The 20,798-nt window shown below is 39.7% G+C and overlaps 2 protein-coding genes across 3 annotated transcripts in view; both read right to left on the bottom strand.

Annotated features, from left to right (window-relative positions):
- Positions 1–682: 682 nt before the first annotated feature.
- On the bottom strand, positions 683–5,909 carry LOC306831605 (uncharacterized protein). The gene is made up of 5 exons (XM_079355783.1): positions 5,782–5,909; positions 4,602–4,860; positions 3,848–3,881; positions 3,448–3,622; positions 683–2,059 (listed from the first exon to the last, which is right to left on the bottom strand). The coding sequence occupies exons 1-5, from the start codon at positions 5,822–5,824 to the stop codon at positions 1,716–1,718; spliced, it is 855 nt and encodes a 284-aa protein (XP_079211909.1). The 5' UTR covers positions 5,825–5,909; the 3' UTR covers positions 683–1,715.
- A 140-nt stretch (positions 5,910–6,049) lies between these two features.
- Positions 6,050–20,798, bottom strand: part of LOC306831606 (ryanodine receptor 1-like) — a 46,732-nt gene continuing 31,983 nt past the window's right edge. Inside the window, exons 82-107 of one of the 2 annotated variants that reach the window (XM_079355784.1) lie at positions 20,359–20,458; positions 20,177–20,256; positions 20,016–20,092; positions 19,856–19,929; positions 18,728–18,745; positions 17,609–17,689; positions 17,431–17,519; positions 16,902–17,030; positions 16,718–16,822; positions 12,616–12,697; positions 11,193–12,514; positions 10,987–11,069; positions 10,559–10,718; positions 10,376–10,462; positions 9,913–10,188; positions 9,701–9,831; positions 9,280–9,322; positions 9,059–9,192; positions 8,893–8,953; positions 8,643–8,789; positions 8,426–8,560; positions 7,871–8,027; positions 7,600–7,664; positions 7,415–7,515; positions 7,266–7,317; positions 6,050–7,171 (exon numbers count right to left, since the gene is read on the bottom strand). In XM_079355784.1, the coding sequence (XP_079211910.1) occupies positions 7,076–7,171; positions 7,266–7,317; positions 7,415–7,515; positions 7,600–7,664; positions 7,871–8,027; positions 8,426–8,560; positions 8,643–8,789; positions 8,893–8,953; positions 9,059–9,192; positions 9,280–9,322; positions 9,701–9,831; positions 9,913–10,188; positions 10,376–10,462; positions 10,559–10,718; positions 10,987–11,069; positions 11,193–12,514; positions 12,616–12,697; positions 16,718–16,822; positions 16,902–17,030; positions 17,431–17,519; positions 17,609–17,689; positions 18,728–18,745; positions 19,856–19,929; positions 20,016–20,092; positions 20,177–20,256; positions 20,359–20,458 (3,885 nt within the window). In that variant the 3' untranslated portion in view covers positions 6,050–7,075. The remainder of the gene's footprint in view (positions 7,172–7,265; positions 7,318–7,414; positions 7,516–7,599; positions 7,665–7,870; positions 8,028–8,425; positions 8,561–8,642; positions 8,790–8,892; positions 8,954–9,058; positions 9,193–9,279; positions 9,323–9,700; positions 9,832–9,912; positions 10,189–10,375; positions 10,463–10,558; positions 10,719–10,986; positions 11,070–11,192; positions 12,515–12,615; positions 12,698–16,717; positions 16,823–16,901; positions 17,031–17,430; positions 17,520–17,608; positions 17,690–18,727; positions 18,746–19,855; positions 19,930–20,015; positions 20,093–20,176; positions 20,257–20,358; positions 20,459–20,798) is intronic. The other variant, XM_079355785.1, reaches the window with a different exon arrangement.

Here is a 20,798-nt window from a genome sequence, read left to right as displayed (position 1 = left end):
AGAGTCCAAGGGTCTCCAACCTTTTTTCGAATGAGAGCTACTTAAAAAAAAAAAAAATCAAGTCGTGAAATACTTCTACTACCCTTATTTTTGTTTTGTTTTTGCAGTGTTTATTAATAATATTGTATGCTTAACTTTAATCAGAGTTCTGACACTGCATGCTGGCGACCAGATCTAGATTTGTAGTAAACAGATACAGTTTGCTTTGAGTGAGTTTTTGTTTATGCATAGGGTAGATATTTTTTTATTATTTTGTTTTGGATTTGCTTGGCAAGCCACTTTTGAGGGCCTAGTTTGGGAGCCCACTGTTGGAGACCCCCGAATTAGACACATATTTTCTCTGCTGCCTATGCATACATGCTCATTTTTACATTTCATTATTACATAAAACCTAAAAAAAGAAAAATACAACCAAGGCATTCATTATATAATGACAATGAGCATGTTTTTGACGTTGACTTTTTCCTCTCTGTTTATCTTCCCCATTGGGGATCAATAAAGTTATATCCTATCCTATCTTGTACATGGCCAGAGGCATACGCGGTCAAAGATGGTTAAACTTGCATGAAAGATAGATAGATAGATAGATAGATAGATAGATAGATAGATAGATAGATAGATAGATACTTTATTGATCCCGAGGGAAATTCAGGGCATATGCAACCGTCCAACCGGTTCTGCAGTCACTCAACAATTCCAGGCCATTATAAAAGTAAAGCTTGTATTAAAAAGAACAAGTGAGACTTAGACTCATTTTCGCATGACTATTTTATTCATACAAATGAAATAGCCTGAAATGGGTGTAGGCTAACTTGCCTTTTTTCCCCAACATAGATATAAAATGCAGCAACAGAAACACAAAAAAATGCACAAAAGAGGATGATGCAGAGAGTCAGAAGAGCCCTTTTAAGTTTTTTTTCCACTGCAAGAGGTTAAAATTAAGGTAAATGAAAAGTTTGACACATGTATGAATCTCTCCATCTTGTTTAAAAACAAGCACAGAACGTCAACAAAGGTACAGATATGATGTACGTGTTTATCAGGTTGTAAATGCCCAAAGATCATGCATGGGTTACTAATAAACATTTTTGAATAACTTTTGCTAGTATCAGTTTGAACATGTATTCGTATTACAGTCACAATCACTGATGGTGTATATACGTACTGTAATCACAACAAATAGTAAACATACAAGAGGTGGAAATAAGCACAACATATTTTTAAAATACTTCATACAGTCACAGTAATAATTCGAAGCATGGTAAATACTGAAGATGTCACAAAGCTTAGTTGGAGGAACAGATTTATGAATTGTGCTGACGAGCACCTAACATCAGACCAAGTTAACCTAAAGGACCAAAAGGAACCACATTAGTATCCTTAGAGGTTTGTGGAGAACAAAAACAACGCTGAGAGGCAGTGACTTTAACCACTAACACAACTCCAAAGGAAAGTTAATGTTGCTTCTTCACCGCTGCATGTAAACATACATTTTGTGCTTAATCTTACAAAAAGAGTACCGTTATGTTAACATTGGTTTCCGCTGCAGCCTTTGAAAAAATAAAAACTTTTTTATTTGTTTTACAGTAATGACTTAACGTTACTGAGCCTCATCTTAAGACTTCCTCTTTTTGACTAAACATGTTGACATATCAATTAGTTTAAAGCATCATTACAGCTGACATCCTAACTTCAACCTTAAGTACAGTTCGTCATTAGAAGGTAAATGCACCACAATCAAATGCATCAAAATCAGAGTCTCCCACTTCAAAGTCAAAGCTGTTGTAGTGAGGGGAGTCGAGTGCAGGGCCGCAGGTGTGGTACGCTCCTGCTGGTCCCATGCCAGAGAAATCTGTGTTGAGTGGCATGTCAGGACCTTTGGCTTCAAGATTAGTGAGCGCGCATGTGCCAAGGTACCCCATAGCAGAGGAAGCTGCAGCCCCTCCCATCAGCAGATACACTGCCTTCGCTGTTTGGGCGTTGCTGATGGTGCCATGACGTAGGCACCCGACCGAGTGTACACCTCCTTTGTAATTCTTTGAACGGGGAGAATTCCTGCCTGTCAGGAAGGGAATGAACATGTTATTTATAACACCTGTTACACATACAGTACCATAAATGTATCGGAAACTTTAGCATAGCCTTTCCCTGACATCTTTCTGAGCTGCCCTTTCACACATGCCCATCAACAGTGAGGAGGTTTCAGGCTGCAAGACATGGCCTTGAAAGGTCACTGGATTGGATATGTTGTAGTCATAACAGATGTTCCCAAATGGTGGTAGAATAAGAACGTCCTATGATATGATGACAGTCTTTGCTGTTATGTCAAGGCGACGTGTAATTGGACGTAATAACAGTATCAAAATGAGTGAAATAAATTCTGCTCGCAGAAAGAAAAGCAGCAGCTTCATGATGTAAACAAAGATAGGCCTGTTTGTTAGTCATAGGATATAAACCTAACCACCCCCTCCTATACTTTGTGGTGATCATAAATATTTCCTGCTACGTTGACAAATCCACTCATGTGGCAGCCATGAAGTGCATCACTCATAATAGTAATGTTGAGATCGCACTTGGGTAAATATTTGGATGATCAACTAAAAAGATTAAGTATTTTCTCAGTCTGTCCTGTGATGCTCGTGTTGATCCTTCTTTTAATGAGGGTCTCCTTTGTCCTCCTTTCATCTGCTGGTTTCACAGCCTCTCCGTTAAGGGCAGAAACAATCTGAATAGTTAAAACCTGTTCTAATATTATCAGCCTGAAAAGAGACTTGTAGTCTCTCTGTAACTCAGATTCTCAGGTTGGTTGAAAGTTAACTCCTTCTGGACATTTACATACAGTATCAGTGAATTTTCTGTGTCGTCATAAGGAAGTGGTTATGTTGACTAAAAACTAGCCGTTATTCTAAATCGCTCATCCCACTCAGATTACTAAAGGAAACTTAGGTTTTATATTTTTACTGAATTTTATTCTTTTACTACCACAGATCTGTTTTTTTTAGATCATTTTTTGACTGAACCTTTTGTTGTTTTTATTCAGTCTTGTTGTCTTCTAATCGATCTGTTTGAATTTGTTTGGTCCTGTTTCTCTTTTGTTAATTATTTTGTCTGTATGTCACCATCTTTATCATTTTTTTTTATACAAGCTGCTCCAAGACAGCTTAATTAACCTGTTTGAATTGATGTGAATTTAACCACTTTTTAACCCCTTGTGGTCATTTACCAGGGGGCAATCTGAAAAAAAAATCTAATACTGTTGAGCTGAAAATGTGGCCATTTGTGTATTCACACCTGAAACTCACCAAGAAAATGTCAGGATATTTTCAGGAGTTGTGTGTGTCTGTGATTAGAGCTTGTGCAACTTTTGAACATAATTAATAAAAAAACCTGATGAACGTTTTTTTTTTTTTAAAGTAATAGGAAAACAAGCATCCATGCCATACTCACCTTTCTCCCTGGGGGAGACACATGTTGTGGGCCCTGGGGAGGGGGCCTCTGTGTCACTAACCGGGGGTGTTGGTGGATCTTTCTCCAGGATTTGCTCGGGCACCAGGTCTTTGAGGGTGATGTGTGGAGGAATCACCTGATGTCTTTTACAAGGACTGAGAGGTGATGAGACACTCTGTGGAAAATATTTTTTTTAAATTGAGTTTTATTTTGAGATTAGAAAAGATAACATTTACTGAATGATGAACAACTATAGGTCTACGTCTCTAATGTTAATTAACATTGAGCTAAAAGCACAGATGTACAATACTTAAAAACAGCTAGCATGGTTTTCGACTGATCTTGCTGTATAGGCAAACATTCACATTAAAAAAAAATCACGAAATGAGTCTCATCTCACCTTTTTCACTTTTTTCAGCGTATTCACCCATTGACTAAAAAGAGTTTGAAAAATAAAAGAAAGAAAAAATTAAAGTTATTTTGTCGATGCAACTTAAAGAGCAAGCAACACTAAACTTCAATCTACCAGTGACAGATAGCATCAATGGAATTTCAAGTATTTGTGTGTCTAGTTTGTCTAACTTTAAATCTCACAATAGGCATGCTGGTACTGTTGGCAGAGGAGGTAGATGTCCAACTGAGCCAGTGAAAAATGTATCTTAGGTATGGCTGACACCTCTAAATTTGCAAACAAACATCCATTTCTACAAAACACTGAAACTACTCATTCACTGGTGGTAAATGATTGACATGGCACTACATTGTAATTGAATAACAGATAAGGACACAAGTTGGCATCTTATATCCTGTTGAATGCATAAATAGTGAAGTAAGCAAGGACAAAACATTTATCCTTTCAGGGAAATGTATCTTTTAGTTGAGTTACAGGAGAAGTTAGATACGGCTGTTCGTTGGTCATTTGAAGCTACTGCTGGTTAGCTTAGCATGAAAACTGAACATAGCAGCAAGCAGTTTTTTTTTAACTTGTCTATTTGTGAAAAAACAACTTCTATTTCCTACAGTGTTGGTAAATATGTGACATGGCACTCAAATCTGAGTTAAAGATATGAACAAAAGATAAAACGTTACAGCATGTGACATTCTACTTGAACTAGGTGAAGTGTGATGTTGAGAAAGCGCAGTGTCAACCAGACCTGCATTCTGCAGAGGTTTCTGTCATCAGCAGCAGGTATTTATTCTGGGGCAGGATCAGAGCAAAGCAGCAGTCTCTGCTCCCACCAGAGGGTAATTTAGGCAGGTCGAGGATCTCCTTGCCTTCAACAATAGTCTCACACCCGCCCTGCAACTGAACCAGCTGGTCAGGGGGAGAGGAAGCATCGTGACACACCAGGAGACCGCCCTCGGCTGTCAGGAGCAGAAACCTCTTTTTCCACTGTTTGAAAATAAATCCACCTGGATGAGAGGGGCAGGTTGGAAAAAAACAGACGTGATAAACATTTCTAATCATACCCTGGAGCTTATTGACAATATTTAGGGTGGTCACGGTGATCCTGATAGCAGTGGGGGCAGTGTACAGCTGGATTAAAGCATGAACACTTTGTCATTCCATCATCCCATCAGATTAGAGGCGCAGTCAGGTGGTTGGAGGATCAAGAGGATGTGGATGAGGGGCTCAACCAATCAGAGGCTTTATCACATTCACACGCACACATCTGGATTTCATCAAGCCATAAAACATACAGTGAAAAACATATGGAAAAAATGTGCTTTACTAAAGCATGTTACATTATAACAGTACGAGAGCTGGTGAAGAAACATGAAGTAGTTTAGATGACTAATCTTTTTGTTTTTCAGCCAGCCCTCGAGATAATGATTCTTTTAGGATTTGCCACACAGATGTGGCTTTCACAAAAAAAAGCCCTTTTCAAAGCAAAAATCTAAAAATCTTCCAAAAAAATACCTATTGCACCTAATAGATGATTAGGTGATTAAACCATGGTTATTTTTTTCTGAAACGTTTACTTTTGCTTACTTTAATGACAATATTTTATCAAACTGTTAAAGGTTATTCTGGAACATTTATTATAAGCTGTTTTTTGAAATCACACCAAATATTTTCTACCTCACTGAAAACAATGTAAATTCAATACAACTCCACAAAACAATGCTTTAACATTATTTCAATATTCTTTTTGAAACAGGGGAAATGTCCAAAAATCACTTTATAGATTGAAAAACAAAAACTATGCAGATTATCATAAATCCGAAAAAATCACATAGCCATCCTATAGCCTGTTATGAGATAGACAGCCATTCTTGCTCTCAAAAACTAGCCTAGCTAGAATGACTATTCAGTGGAAAAGATCATCTCACCGTACATCCGGAGCACCCCATGGTGGATCCCCGAGATGTTCATGTTAACAGTCAACGCAGCCTCTGTCGTACGAGCTCGGAGTGAAATGTTTCGACGACAGGACGGGTGAAAAGCACATGAGGCTCAATGTGAGTTTTAATGCTCAGGCTTAATCCCCCATTCAGCTGGGATGTTCCACAGAGAAACCGTTCAGCAGCTTGGTATGGAAACAGGTTGTGATGAGAGGTTACTGCAGCAGTGTGTGCAGAGTTACTGTATAGAGACGAATACTTCAGCAGCTGCTGTTGTAATATTTTGCTTTAATTCCAGTTTTACAAACAGTCATTTTTTTTTTAAATCAGTTTCGCCAAACCTCCGGGACTCATTCCCTCTCTTCAAATCCAGATGGTACAGAAAACAACTGTTGAGCCATCTACTTCCATTATGTAATAACTTCATCACAGGTTATCACTAAATCCCTTAAAATCTTTCTGCACTGATTCACCTTTCGACACTCATCCAGTGCATGTCAGGGTCTTATCCTCTGTAAACCTGCTTGTTGAGATGGCTTCTGTCATGTCGCATTACTTCATTAAATACAAACATTCATTGTTAACGTAAGATTGTAAAAATTGCAAATTCATCAGGGTTTTTTAAAAGTAGCTCAACTGTACACGGAGAGGACACAGCAGCCACATCACTAGTGATCAAATCAACTGAACAAACTTTATGAAGTGCATGAGAAAAAGATCCTATCAACATCACATTAAAATGAAGCTTATACAGAATCACTTTTTATGACAGAATCAGTCTTTCAAAACAATAAATAAAATAACTTAAAACCAAGCAAGTACGCTATGTGAAGAAAAGAAATCTGCTGAAGTGACAATGATCACAAACAAAAGGTAGTGTTCTTCCTCGTCACTACATTCTGGTGCTGTGTGCTGGTTATGGCAACTTGTGTGACAGCTTTGGCACTTGATTACAACTTTCATATAAGCATGAGTTTAATAATCTTACCCTCAGTGGACAACACATGAAACCTGTTTAAGCAAACCCATAATGTCTCTAAATCAGTGAAAGACAAGTTTCAGTCCATTTTTCTATAGAACAAATGAACGACCATCGCTTGAGTAAAAGCTTTCTAAGGGCATCTAACTTACAGAAAGTATCTTTGTTGACATGTAAATTATTTGAGACATGTTTTTGTTCCTCAGGACCCAATCATTTCTTGTGTGATATGTCAGGAATGATGAGCACAGAAGCAGAACACTGGCTGGTATTTTCCCTCCTATGTGTCCAGAAAATGTCTGGTTATGACAGTAGATCCTCATATTGCTTTCTAAAACAGTCTCCAGCAGGGAAAAAGTCCCATGAACGCTCCTGGTACATTTTCCACACATAGGATTCCTGAAACATAAGACGTAAGAATCAAAAAGGGGGTCAAAGCTGTTTTCAGGAAAGAAAAAAACAAACAAACAGTAATAAAAGATTTTAGACTAACCTGTCCAGTGTGCTCCGTTTCATCTTTGTTGATAAGGTACATTAAAAAGAACCTGAAAGAGAACATGCATGTTAGCTGTAGGTCATATCTAATGCGCATACACACTCTCTTACACATGCACTTGATGCACATGAATGATGTGGACTCACATGTAATTGGCCAGGTTGTGTTCATCAAACGTGTGTGTCTCAAAGCCATGTGGCGTCGTGTCAAAGTAGTCACTTCCAATCCCACATATGAAGCATTTTGTCTGTGCAAAAAACAGTGATGAGTGTTCAGTGAAAGTTGTGCATCTATAAAGCGCGAGCGTCAATTCTCCACTGTGATTCCGTACCTCCATGTCTTCCTTGACCTGCTCCTGTTGGTCTCGGAGTTCTCCAAAGGCGTCAATGATCAGACCTGCAGTGACATTAGTATTAAAAGGTTTAGGACATTTTCACATCATACCCGTACCTTAACATGCATTCCCTGTGTGAACAGATTCAAGTCCGTCTCCAAAAGCTCCTCCTTTTATTCCCTTTTCCTAACTTGTTAGTTCCACTCACTTTTTTGTACCCAAAGACATGAATTCATAAAAGTGTCCTCCAAAGCAGTATTGTCTTTACCCTGAATGATGGCCAGAAGAATAACAATGACAAAGAAGAAGAAGGTAATGTCAAAGACCACTCGATAAAGCTCGTATTCGTCTCCAGCAGGATCCTCGATTTCATCTCCAATGCCTCCACCAGCACGCACGCCGACGTACATGTGGAACAGATAGCACTGCAAAGACAATCAAACATACAGAAAATGTCCACATGGATGGTTGGATGTTTACAGAATCCTTAAACAGACTTGCTTCAATACATTTTAGTTACAAAGTACTAACAAGTATTTTCCATTTGTTGTCACAGGATCTCGTCTTATTTTCTAGTTTTCTCAGGATAACAAAGCTTGTATTGTTAAAAATAAAAAGAAGTGGAGTGAAGACAAGTGAAATTGACTCGTAACCAAGGTAAAACCATCGCTATTATCTGAAGGTAATAAGATCAGTAAGTTTGGGTGTCATGGAAACAGAAATGACTCGCTATCACAGGACGAAGGACTAAATAAAAGGGATGGATGCATGTCTGCTTACTGGGGAACAAAGTCCACATATTTTTAGGTCCACAGTGACTTACAGTCATCATGTCATCACATTTCATGTCTGGTTCATCTTCATCCTCGCTCTTGTTGTAAAACTTGCGGAAGAAATTGAATGCGACCACCGTGTAAAGGTACACCACCACAGCTAACAAGCCCACCGTCATCATGAGCTAGCAGACACAAGGAGAACACACATTAAGTACACTCAGACTGAATAATAGGCCGCACTTTTGGGTTTCTTCCTTCACTTGCCTGTTTGCCGTTGTGTGTGACTGAGGACAGGATGGTGCGGAGCGTCTTCACACCCATGGCGATGTCCAGCAAGTGACAGGCGTAGAAGAAGTTGTTGTAATGTCCAAGCAGAGACATGATCAGGTACCAACACAGATAAAGGAAGGTCTGAAAAGAAATGACATAATGGTTGTTTTGGCTCTTAGAGGTCAGAGGTCAAAGGTCATGTATAGATGGTTTGTTATACACAAGTAAATCTGGGTTTGCTTACACCATCTGTGAACACAACGCCAAATTTCCAGATCTGGTACTTGATGTCAATGGACGTCACCCTGAAACCCAACACTTTTATTAATATCCTCTTTGAGATGATGAATTCCAGTTTAGACGGCTGTTATCTGCACTTCACACCTTTGCAAGTTAAAAATGCACTGTACCATGAAAACATAGAGCTGTCTGGTTCTTCTTGTTTCTTCTCATGTTGTTGGCTTACATCCAGGGAGGCTAAATCCACACCCAAAAGCTCAGCGATTCTTTCTCTGCCATAAATGTCTCCGTACTTATCCAGGACCTGTAGGATGATACATGAGTTAAACATCAACAAGCGCTGCAAAGACCATTTTTTTTAAAACCTTCCAAAATCATTGAGTCTACTCACCTTTCGTTTGACAAACTTATCCCAATAGTTGTTTGGGAAGGAACTGTGAAAAGGGAGAAATCAGTCTTTATTAAATCCTTAACCAGTTCATATTTGACAAAGTGTTTATGTATTTTAAAGGCACGTCTAATGAGAGGCATTGCTCATGAGCGGAGGCTATAAACGCTGTAGGGTGTGGCAGCAGTGTATTTGTTTCATGGTGCTCTGCAGGTAATAACACAAAAGGCCACATTTATCACCCTGACTTTATCAAAAATCTTTTCATGCCTTCATATTTTATTTAATTCTCTGCAAACGAGGCGATGAGAGTAGGATCATGTGACTGCTTTTTGACCAGTGCTTTCCTAAAGTTTTCTAATGGAAGTGTAAAAAGGGCTCAAGTTATCTCTATCAGGTCACAAATCATTCTGTGTCCTCGTACGGTGTATTCAGAACCAGTCGGTCCCACTGGCCCTTTATGTCATCATCCTCAGGCTGCTCGGTGATGTAGAGGCCGTCAAACTCCAACTTTCTTGCAAGTTCTTTCTCCCGTTTAAAGATAACCAGTGGAATCTGTTGTGAGAAAAACATATTAATTGAGGCTCAGCTTTCAGGCCAAATTAGCAGTTTTCTTTTCCTGTTTTTCCATCATACCTTCAGGCAGTTGTAGCCAATGATACAGATGAATGAAATGACTGTGTGCAGCGCAGCGATAAAGGCCAATGTTGGCTGCATGTAGCCAGTGCTCTCCTCTAAATAGAAATAAAGTGGAACATCTTCCTCGTCCTCATCTCCTCCGTCACTCATTCCAGATCCCTCCGCCGCCTCTTCAGCTGAGCCCTCAAACAACCCAGAGCCTTCAAACAGACCGCTCCCCTCAGAAAACCCTGATCCCTCCAGCTCTTCGCCCTCAGGCGGCGTCTCAGACACCTGAACAGAAAAATGCAGATAAACTTGGTACACAGAAAGATAACAGGGAGTCTGATGGACAAAGTTGAGTGCAATGAGAGGTGTGGCATGAGATACAAAAAAAAGTATTTTAGGATGTACATAAAAACAAATGGTATTTGGTGCTCGAGTACAGCAGAAACATTAAAATACAAAAGTATCTTGTTACCTTGTAGAACAACAAAATGAAGTTCAGGGCAAATGCGAGGAACAGAGCCAGAAAGCGCAGGTTGTAGAAGTTTCTAGAGAGGTAGTTCTACAAAAAAAAAAAAAATCACTGATAAGTATGTTTTCTGGGTGCACAGGGACATTAGAATTTGCCATCAGATAAATTCTGCATCAAATTAGTCACCATGAATTTATTTCTTTGGGTTTCCAGCTCAGTCCAGATTTGGAAACCTGCTTCCTGTTTCGGCTTCTTCTCCTTCTTTTTGGCAGATATTTTGCGCTCTTCTCGCTGTTCTTCCACCTTGCTTGGGGAGTCTTTTTCCGCTTTCTCTCCAGTTTCAACACTGTTACAACCAAACAACAACAAAAACGGATCACGATACCACTGATGCAAACCCTTTGATTTTTCTGTTTGTCTTCTCATTTATGTCTTTCCTCCTCATGTCTCAGAAAAGAATGAAGATAATCCTGAAATATTTCCATTAAAGATGATTTAAAAAAAATGTATTCCTAATATAAATGAGTCTTGTCTTTTTACTACAACCACGAAATGTCATGAAAATATGTGGATGGAATTTTAATGTTAACAAGAAAACAAGAGTGGGCTCATACTCAGCCTTTTCAGGTTCTGGGGGAGGTTCCACTACAGGAACAGGTTCAGGTGGTTTCTGGCTCGCATCAGTCTCTTCTGGAGGCTGTTACAAAACACAAAGCACTTTAGCCTTCCCTTTCAGCATTATTTGATTCCCTTTTTGAAACAAATTAACCACCCAATGTACTCACGATATCAAGACATTTGACGTCACCCAAACACTCACCATTTTCCTTTTTGTTATTGGCGTTCCTTCAGGAGTCGGAGGTTCAACAGGTGACTCCACACCCATGTCTCCAAGTCCACCTGGAGCATCAACCCCTGCTACTCTCCCACCCTCTTTTTCCTGCGTGTCTTCCTCTTCCTCTTCCCCGCTCCCAGTCTCCCCGGAGTCCATTACACCTCCAGTGTCTTGTTCTTCCCCTGTCCTCGGCTCCCCGGGTCCATCTCCATGCACGTCGTCCTGCGTTGGATCCGGCATGCTCGCTAGAATCTCAGTCACAGTGATGTTTTTCGCCCCCTCCACTAAGCCGCCTCCGAACAGAGTTTGCCAGATGATCATAAAGAAGCCTTTGCACACATTGTAAATAAAGTGTAATATGCTCATTAAGATTGTCCAGAAAAATGTGGACAAAGCCACGACAATCTCTTTGATGGTCATCTTTCTCACTCGGCGATATTGTCTGCGAAGGTTTCTGAAGGTGAAAATACTGAGGAAGCCCAACATGCTGTTAATGAAGTCTGCAAAGGCAGAGCTGGACTCAGGCTGCCCTTCCTCTCCATTACAGTCCTCATCACTTCCTCCGTTCGCCCCCCCACCTTGTCCTCCCTCGCCTCCACCTTCATCTACTTCATCGTCTTCTTCCCCCTTCTCCTCTTCCTCCTGCTCGGAGATTTGCGAGGCTATGTTCATCTCAAAGATGGTGTCCTCGCAGAAGTTGACAAACATTTCCATCTTCTCGGATTCCCCGCCCTCGTTGACCACGTCGAAGATGAACTGTCGCTTGGACTCTCGGACCTGCGGCATCTCCCACTGTTTGCGGTTTACTTCACTGATTTCAAAGTAGATACGCTCGATCTTTCTGCTGGCGCCCATGATTTCAATACGGCCGAGGAAGGGACGGAAGTAGTTCAGCACGCTCTCTGCTTGTTCCAGGAAGTTCTTCAGCCTGGTGTCATGGGGAACGTGCTCGGACAGGTTGGTTAACAGCACGGCTATGTTGAACCCGATGTCCTTGGCAGGTTCCTGGAAGCGATTGGCGTACTCCTCATAGTGGATCATGTCATTCTCATCTGCTTCTGAGCAGGACAAAAGAAACTGGATCTCAGAGGGGGAGTACTGTTTCTGACTGTCCATGGCCTTTTGGAAGTCCTTCTTGGAGATCAGCCCTCGAGGGTCTGTGACGTAATCACGGAAAGCGTCCGACGCCACGATGTCTTTCAGTTTGAGGAACATGTCAAAGAACTTGAGGATCATCTCCACGTTGCTGGAGGATTCTACCAACATGTCAACCATCTGCCGGGCAATTGTGCCATTTACCACATTTCCTGTATGAAAGAGTGACAGTTAAACAAAGGTTTGATAAAAAAGGAAGAGCGTATGAGATGAAAAACACTTAAAAACCAATCAGTAGATCAAACTTTTTTACCCTCCAATAGTGACAGCAACATCACAACCATGTCCTTCTGCAGGTCCAGAAGCTCCTTCAGCAGCCCGATCTGGCTGGAGTCCTGTGAGCAGAAAAAGATGGACAGGCACTTACAGTAATGACAACCGATCTTTTATCATCGAGAGAAAAATAATCGAAAATAAAAATAAATATTTAGAGACGAAACAGTCGATGAGATGCAACAGTAATAGGTGATGCAAAAATACAATTACAACACAACATTATTAAAAATAAAGTGATCCAAAAACGTGTTACGATATGAGGTGTAGAGTGCTGCAGAAAGAACGAAAAAAACCCTCAGGCTGCTTTCAATGCTTTTTTTGATTGAATGAATTAAACTATCAATTGAACATGTTTGAAGTGGAAGATATGAAACATAGTTGTAATGTGACTTCTGCCTCTCTGAAGAGCACATCAATGTACACGCCAGTGAAAATATGCTGTATCAGCAGAAGCTTTTGTGTCTGGGCTTGTAACAACCGATCAATGCAGGGTCCATCTGCAGCGATGTTGTCTCAACCTGTACAATGATACAATTTTCATTGGGAACAAACACCACAAAACAAGATAATTCAATTCATTATTCCTTCACTCAGAGAAACTCAAATTAAGGATTTAGGCTTTTTTTTTGTTTCAGTATGTTTAAAGATTTAAACAGCAAATCTTCTGTGATCCCAAGGGGAAACAGACAGATTAAATATACCGGTAATAAAAACACGTAATAAGCCAACGATTAAAAACAGAATTTGGATTGGAAGATGAATTGAATTTCATGAAATACATGGATAAAAATATGTATGTAGTTGTGTGTAAACTATTAGATTTAGATTAGATACCATTGTTGTATTGATACTTAGTGTTAGTTTAAAATCAAAACAACACAGAAGCCACAAAGCAACACAACACCGATAATGAGCACACTCTGCAGGTTAGATATTAGTGAATGAAAAATGGCGACAGAACCCTGTTAAATGTGTGCACACAAAGTGGAGCTCACATTAAAATGTATATTCCAACACAAAATAATATCACATTAAAGTGTATACTCCAACATTGGAGGTTAAAATTCAGTCCTTCTCGTGGGAAGTTTTATACCCACCTGCTCCCTTTCTTTTGAGCTCAAACCTCAGTTGAATATGTAAACATGGTTCTGGGTGTTGTTTAATAAGTGTGTAGGATTTAAGACTTTATCATATGAATATTGTTTATATGGCATATTTAACGCTAAAGGTAAATGCCTGGACATAAGCGCTTTATAATTGCATTTCATATTTTCTCATTGAATCTTCTCGTTAACGTTTTGTTTTAGTTCTCTTAAATTTTCTATTTTAATGTTTTGTGTTTTTCTCTTTGTGGTGAGGATTTTGATGTCCTGTGTGAAAAACTTTGAATTGCCGTGTTGTTGAATTGTGCTGAAGAAATAAACTTGAGAATGGATCCAGCTCAACTCTTAACAGAATCAAGAGACAGAACGAAAAGGGAGAAAAGCAGATGTGCAGTTTACTGTTTAATATTACCAAGAGGGAAGGGGATGTAAAATGTTTTTTTTCTTTGACCTTAATCACCAGGAGAGAAAACTAAGCAGGAATGTATTCAGGTGATTGGATTGTTTTGACTTCACTCAACAAGCTCCTGAATGATCCGTCCTCTGTCTTAACCCTTTTTCTACATCGTGCTTACTAAATGTGTTTTTACTCAGAAAGAAAAACCATTAACAATGACTATTTCTTTTCAACACACTCTTTTCATTTTTCACAGTTCTGTATAAAAATATTTCTTAATTTTTGTTTTGTTAAGCTTTTTATATATCTGAAAACAGATACACAGATTTTGATCGAAAATGCCTCCATGTATCTCAACATGAAATCTGAGGAGTGTTGTTACTTATATTTGCTGTTGACAGGTTGCAAATGCCCCCTGCTGGACAACACTGAAATGTAAAACATCTGAGTTATAAATAAATGAAGGTGGCATGAATCGTCTGTCCCACTGAGAAACATCTCTGTTGTCGTTTTATGGTTGCGCTGTATTTCACTAGATTTGATGTCAAAAATGATAATGAATGGTCAGTGTGGTCCACTTTTCTTCACTTTGATTGCTTTTTCTATTGAAGGTATATTTGATCTTGCAACACTAAACTGGACAATGAAGTGTTCTTTGTTTCACTGTTGAAAGCAGGTGGATATAAAACAACCTGATAAGGGAAACAAACACTGAATAGATTACAAACTAGTAAACACAATATCACATCAATAGATAAATAAAATGGATACATACTTTACCCTGCATTGACCATGTGGAAGACAGTTTAAATAATGAATCAATTATTCAGTTGTTTAAAAGATAACATTTTCAGATGCTCTTGTGTATGACAAGAGAAACACTTTCTTTGACAGTCAGCAAATGTTCGGCTGGTACAGACTGACACAGTAATGAATCAAAGACATCTTTAACATCCTGTACTTTGAGAAGACTTGTTTTTAATTATACACCTGAATCATTCTCTCTTCTTTGGTTTTCACTGTGTTTCAAATATGGTGACTGCAAAGCTGAGCAGCTGATACTTGTGAGATTATCAGGTCAACACGTACAGGGAGCACAGGAAGTGATTTTGTGTTAGGTGCATCATGTGTATTAAACATGTGCTGAGCTGGAACATATGGATGAACAGTGGCTCTAAGTCTGTGATTAAAGGGGTTATGCATGCCAATCATAATGCTTGTAATGAAGGTGTGCCATCAGCCGCATTCATACAGAGAGGATGACGGCACCTTGTAAAGAGGAAGAGGCTCCCTCCTCGTGTTTCAGCCAAAATATCACACATACAATGTTCGGAATCAACTCCACAACTTATTGATTCATTATAAGTCTTTTATATTGTTTTTTTAATATATGTAATACATTTATTTTTGAATTTTCATGGAAACTGTGGAAAACAAGTTGATCTTATCGCATTCATTACTACGGAAGCCCAAAGTGGACATGAATCCTTAACTTTTTTTTTTTTTTTTTCTCATTGTGCTATGATAACAAAGCTTGCTTTCTCATGATCATTTCCTGGTGATCCAGAAAATCAAACAGTATACCGGTTCCTGTGTTAGGCCAGACCTCGACAGTCGATCATGTCGCCATTGCCCACACTGAGGAGGTCAGAAGTTAAGTCTGTTTCTCAGTTTTTTTCTGCCCTTCTGCAACTCCAGTGATGCAACATTAACAAAAAGTCCAGATCGCTGAACACGACTTGTTATCACGGGAAAAGGAATACATAAAAAATATTAGATGCATGACTGCTTGGAGCTTCCATACGTTTCATTAAATGTAAACTAAGGACTTTTTTTTCTCTCTGTGCTACAAGTATTGCTCATTGAAGGAAAATCACATTATGATGACACTGTTCTATTCATTTGCCTCTTAAAGCCAAGACAGTGTGACATTGAGTTAGCATGCACACTACCAGAACTACCAAACTAAGCCAGCTCATAGCACATCAGCCATCATTATTTCAGTTTTAACACCTGTGATTTTTCTCAAGTGCAAGCTATAGATTTTTAACAAAAGTTGACAAGCATGTGTAAAATGAGGCCTGTGGCAGCATAGCTTGTTCTCCATGCACATGTAAGCAGCTTTGGTATAGCTTTTAGTGTTACATGTAGAACTGCTCAGTAGACGTAAACTTCACTGAAGCCTCAGAAGCAATGATGGGTGATTTAATGGACTTCAACCAACAAGATGCAAAGTAAGCGCTATGTTGGATCTGGCTATTGAGATGCTCGATGACAAAAAGGCAAAATGAAACGCAAAATAAACAATGCATCACGTGGACAACACCGGCTCTAAAAAAGCATGGGCCTTTAATGGTTACCATCGATTTCTCTCATGGGGACTGAAAAGAAAAGCTGTCATGAGATCAAAGTTGCATAACAGATATATAATTTAGTCAATAAATACTATATGAGTGTAGATCTGAGGGCAGGGAGCGGAGTCTATTTGTGAAAGCTGGAATAAGTTGTCTGTGTACACGTTCACAGGAGATAACAGGTGTCCAGTAGAAAAGTGAATAAATTGCATTTGAAGTGCGTACCTGCGCGAGCTTCATCATCATGTGGGCAAAGACATGAAGGAAGCCAACAATAGCATCCCACAGTCTGCTGTGAGCCAGGGACTGCTGGTTGCCGGTGCAGGGGCCCTGAATGGAGACACTGTGTGTTACAAACACAATACACAACAACAGGTGGGGGTAAATACCTGATTTGTTCACAGTGTACCTGAATGTATTCAGTCAGACTGTTGAAAATCTGTTTGGCCACTGTCATAGCTTTAGAGAAATTCTTTTTGCCTGGCTCATCAATGATGTCCTTTCCAGAGTAATACCAGTAGAAATCACTGATGGACTCCTTGATTAGAATAAAAAACATGTCAGCAGAGAACTCCCCACACCATGACATTTTAAAATGAAGCTTTTTTTCTTTTTTTTTTTACATCCGGGCAAACTGTCTTATTTATTGCATATGAAATCATCTTCAATCCTTTTTTCACAAACTTACTTACAGCATCCTGATCATCATCAGAGCCTATACGGAAACTATGACATGACTCAAAATCCATGATTGAGAGAAATTGTCTGTGTGCATCAAACCTACCTGCGACATGTTCAGATGCACAGGCTGTTTGATATAGATGTTGTCTTTTATAAATAAGACAACACATGATGTACATTTATCACATTTATCATCCCTAACATTGACTTTGATTTCCAATGACTGCCCCATGTCTAGATGACATTACAAGTTGCACCTGAAGTCGGAGGAGGTAATCGACGGTGCAGATGATGATGTTGATGGTCGTTGTGCTGCCGGTCTGTGTCCGCAGGTAGTTCTGAAAATCTACAGTGATATAAGGATCATGATGAGTGACCTTTGACATGAATTATGACATTGGCTTTCATTTAATTTGACACCGGAGTCATTCTCACCGTTATTGTGACCCTCACAAAGCAGCTGCAAGAATCGGAAGAGGTCGCAGGTGAACTCGTCGTCTGCCATCACTTTCTCATCTAAAGAGAGGAGAAGACCTGTTACATAACATCCTCAGATCGGGTTAAAGTCAGAGTAAAAAAAAGTCTCACTGTTGATCTTTGAAACAGTTTGGCGACAGCACATACAATAAATTTCACAACTCACCATCATCTCTCAATGAATTTAGATACTGATACAAACACCTGTGACCAGGCGTTTTTTCCCCCCCCAAGATAAATAAAAGAAGGAGTCTCGCCCAATGACATGAACAATATTAAAAAGGATGAAAACTTGACTGTGTTCTGTCCAACATATAGTCAAAGGTCTCACAACATACAGGAGGCTTCAACACTGCACGCTTACATCAAAATAAAGCTGCAGTAAAACAAGGACACAGAACAGGCCATACCGCATGAACCACATGAGCTCGAGCAGACACTGTTACGCGGACGGAGAGACAGGACACAAGTTCAAACATTGCCGTAAACAGAGGTTAACCAGACTTTTGGCGTCTGTTAGGCAAATAATCAACCTTTACATGCTTTTTTAAAAATCACAACGCACCACTTGTTGTAGTGGATACACACACACACACAGACACAAAGTCATGCAGCACACAAGATGTGAGCTTTAATGCAGCGGAGTTAAATGAGTGAGAGGTCGGGGCATTGTCCATCAAAATGTTGAAGATTCATCCGCTGCTCTGGAAGAACTAGACTATAGATTATGTCCTACTGCCTTGAAAAAGAGCATATATACATATACTGTATATGTTGTTAAAGTTGACAGCAGTGTTTGCAGTCTCTCTTTAGACAGTGATACTGAGAAGTGACACTAAGTCTGGAGCTTTGTTACTGCAGGACAGTCGATTCCTATTTACTCTGCCTTTACAGATGAACAAGAAATGTGAGAAGAGAAACCATCTCTGGACATGACAAGATGGACAAAAGCCTCCAGTCCTCTCTTTATGGATGTCAGTGTTAGAAGAAGGACTGATGAAGCGAGAGAGAGAGAGAGAGCGCAGAGAAAGAGGAGTATGAAGGACAGAGAGGCAGATGGGCAGAAACATGATTTACCCCGTCCTAGGTTCAAGTCTGAGGACCATGAAAGGAGGAGGGACAAGGGAGAGGTGGCATTGATCGTGGGGAAGGGAGAGAGGATCAGTGTGTTGACAACAGTAGAGGACTAAGAGATGAGGAGGGGGAGATTAACAACATTCCATGGCAAATTGAATTCACATGAAGAGTGGTGGTGGTAGGAGGGGGGATTGACAAATCAAACCAGGAGACGTACTAAGACAAATAAAAAACATACTTAAATCAAATTCTTAAAGAGTTATCCCCGTGTTAATCAAATGTCATGTTAGAAAAATAATCATTCAGTTCAATCAAAAGTTGTACCGTCAAAGTCACACATCGCACATGAATGAATAGATCCTCAGGATGTCTTACATGTATCTATTAATTCATATCTTATTTTCTTTGATTAATTCATTTTCATGTTAATTGTGGTGACTTAAATACCAAACTACAGTCACTCAGCACGACCGGCCATTTCTTCATTTACATTCCTCGTGTGCGCTTCATCTGCTCTCCAGGCTCATCGTTAGTCATGAGTCTCCAATCCTGTGTCACTAAATGTTGTACTGCTACATGACATACATTATCATCCTCAGTGTCAGGTCATGCTTTTGAACAATAAATGTTTGTTATTTAACGTTCGTTTCAGTGCTGCTGTAGCTTCAGCTGGTTCTCGGCACAGTCACAGCAGATGGCCGTGAGACATGAGACTGGTTCTGCTCGAGGTTCCTGCCCGTTAAAAAGGAAGTGTTGCATTTGAGAGTACAGTCTAGACCTGCGCTTTCTGGCAAACGTCTAGGGATGACACGCTGTATACACTGTAAATTAAGATTGCTTGATAGACTTGTGTTTTTCGAAAGGACTTTCACACACAAAACAGCTTTGTGTGCTATAATGGTGAACATTGGAACAGTAAGTAAAAGCTAACGTGATTCTTGATTTGAACGAATGTCTGTCATTTTAGTTTAAATTTCATCTCTGGTGGTTTGTGAACATTATTGTTTAAAGACATTGTTGGTAAGAGTAATTAAGAAAGTGATCTGTGCCCTCTTCTGATGCAGATAATTCACAATATGATATTCATACACAAAGGCAGTGTTCTGGTGTAAGCACGAGGAGACTTACTGGTGCCCTCCTCTGAAACCATGCCCAGCCCCTCCGCCTTGTTCTGCCTCTCAAAGGCATTCAGATCCAGGACGCTGCAGAGAAAATAGACCCATTTCGAGATGTAAATCCTGAATTTAGTTTCCAAAACTGATTTTAGGTTTAAGTGTTTTTTCCCGACCTGCATGTCTGCATCAACGCCTGGACACTCAGGAAGAAACCTACGTCCTTCTTATCCCTTAAGTACTCCAGCATTTTCTGTCAAGGAAGGGGGGGGGAGACACTCATGTTTATTTGAAATCTAAAATGACAAAATGAGGAGTTCTACAGAGTCCAACATACCTGTTGAACCTCACAGTTTCCTCCATTGAGGATGGAGATACCCAGTTTGAGGGTTGTGGTTACCATTGTGCCAGTCTCACCTGCGAGGAAAACACAACGTTATCACCTTGGCAAGAGTAAAATGAATCACAGTGTAGGTTTTACATGCAAGACGTTTTTACTCAAGAGGGAAGAAAGAATACCTTTGCAGGCACTGATCATTTGCAGGACCATCTCTGCAGCACCACGATTATGCAGTCTGGCCTGCTGGTACAGCAGCCTTTGCTTCTCCATTTCTTTTTCCTGTGGTTTACACAAATATAATGAGGATCTGGTGCTGAAGATGATGCCAAAAAAACAACAACACACAAATAGATAGAGTGGATTCTTTCAGGTCAAATAATTGACGATTTATTCAGCAGTTTTTTTTGTTTTGAAACACCAGGTGAAGATTACGACAGCTGTTCCCTGTCCCTCCAAAGTTCTGAGTGACGAGTAGTTTTAATCAAATGAATAACTTAATCAGGTCGCACCATTAAAACTCGAGCAATGTCTCATCTAGTAACTTTTGATATGGATTTTATAGGTTTTATCAATAAGAGCATTGAGTGCTCTGCCTTCCCTGTCCTCTCTCTAACACCTC

The sequence above is a fragment of the Symphodus melops genome (assembly GCF_947650265.1).
Source record: "Symphodus melops genome assembly, chromosome: 11".
Classification (NCBI taxonomy): Eukaryota; Metazoa; Chordata; class Actinopteri; order Labriformes; family Labridae; genus Symphodus; species Symphodus melops.
Note: the sequence above shows the minus strand (reverse complement) of the source record. Positions and strands in the feature narration are given on the sequence as shown.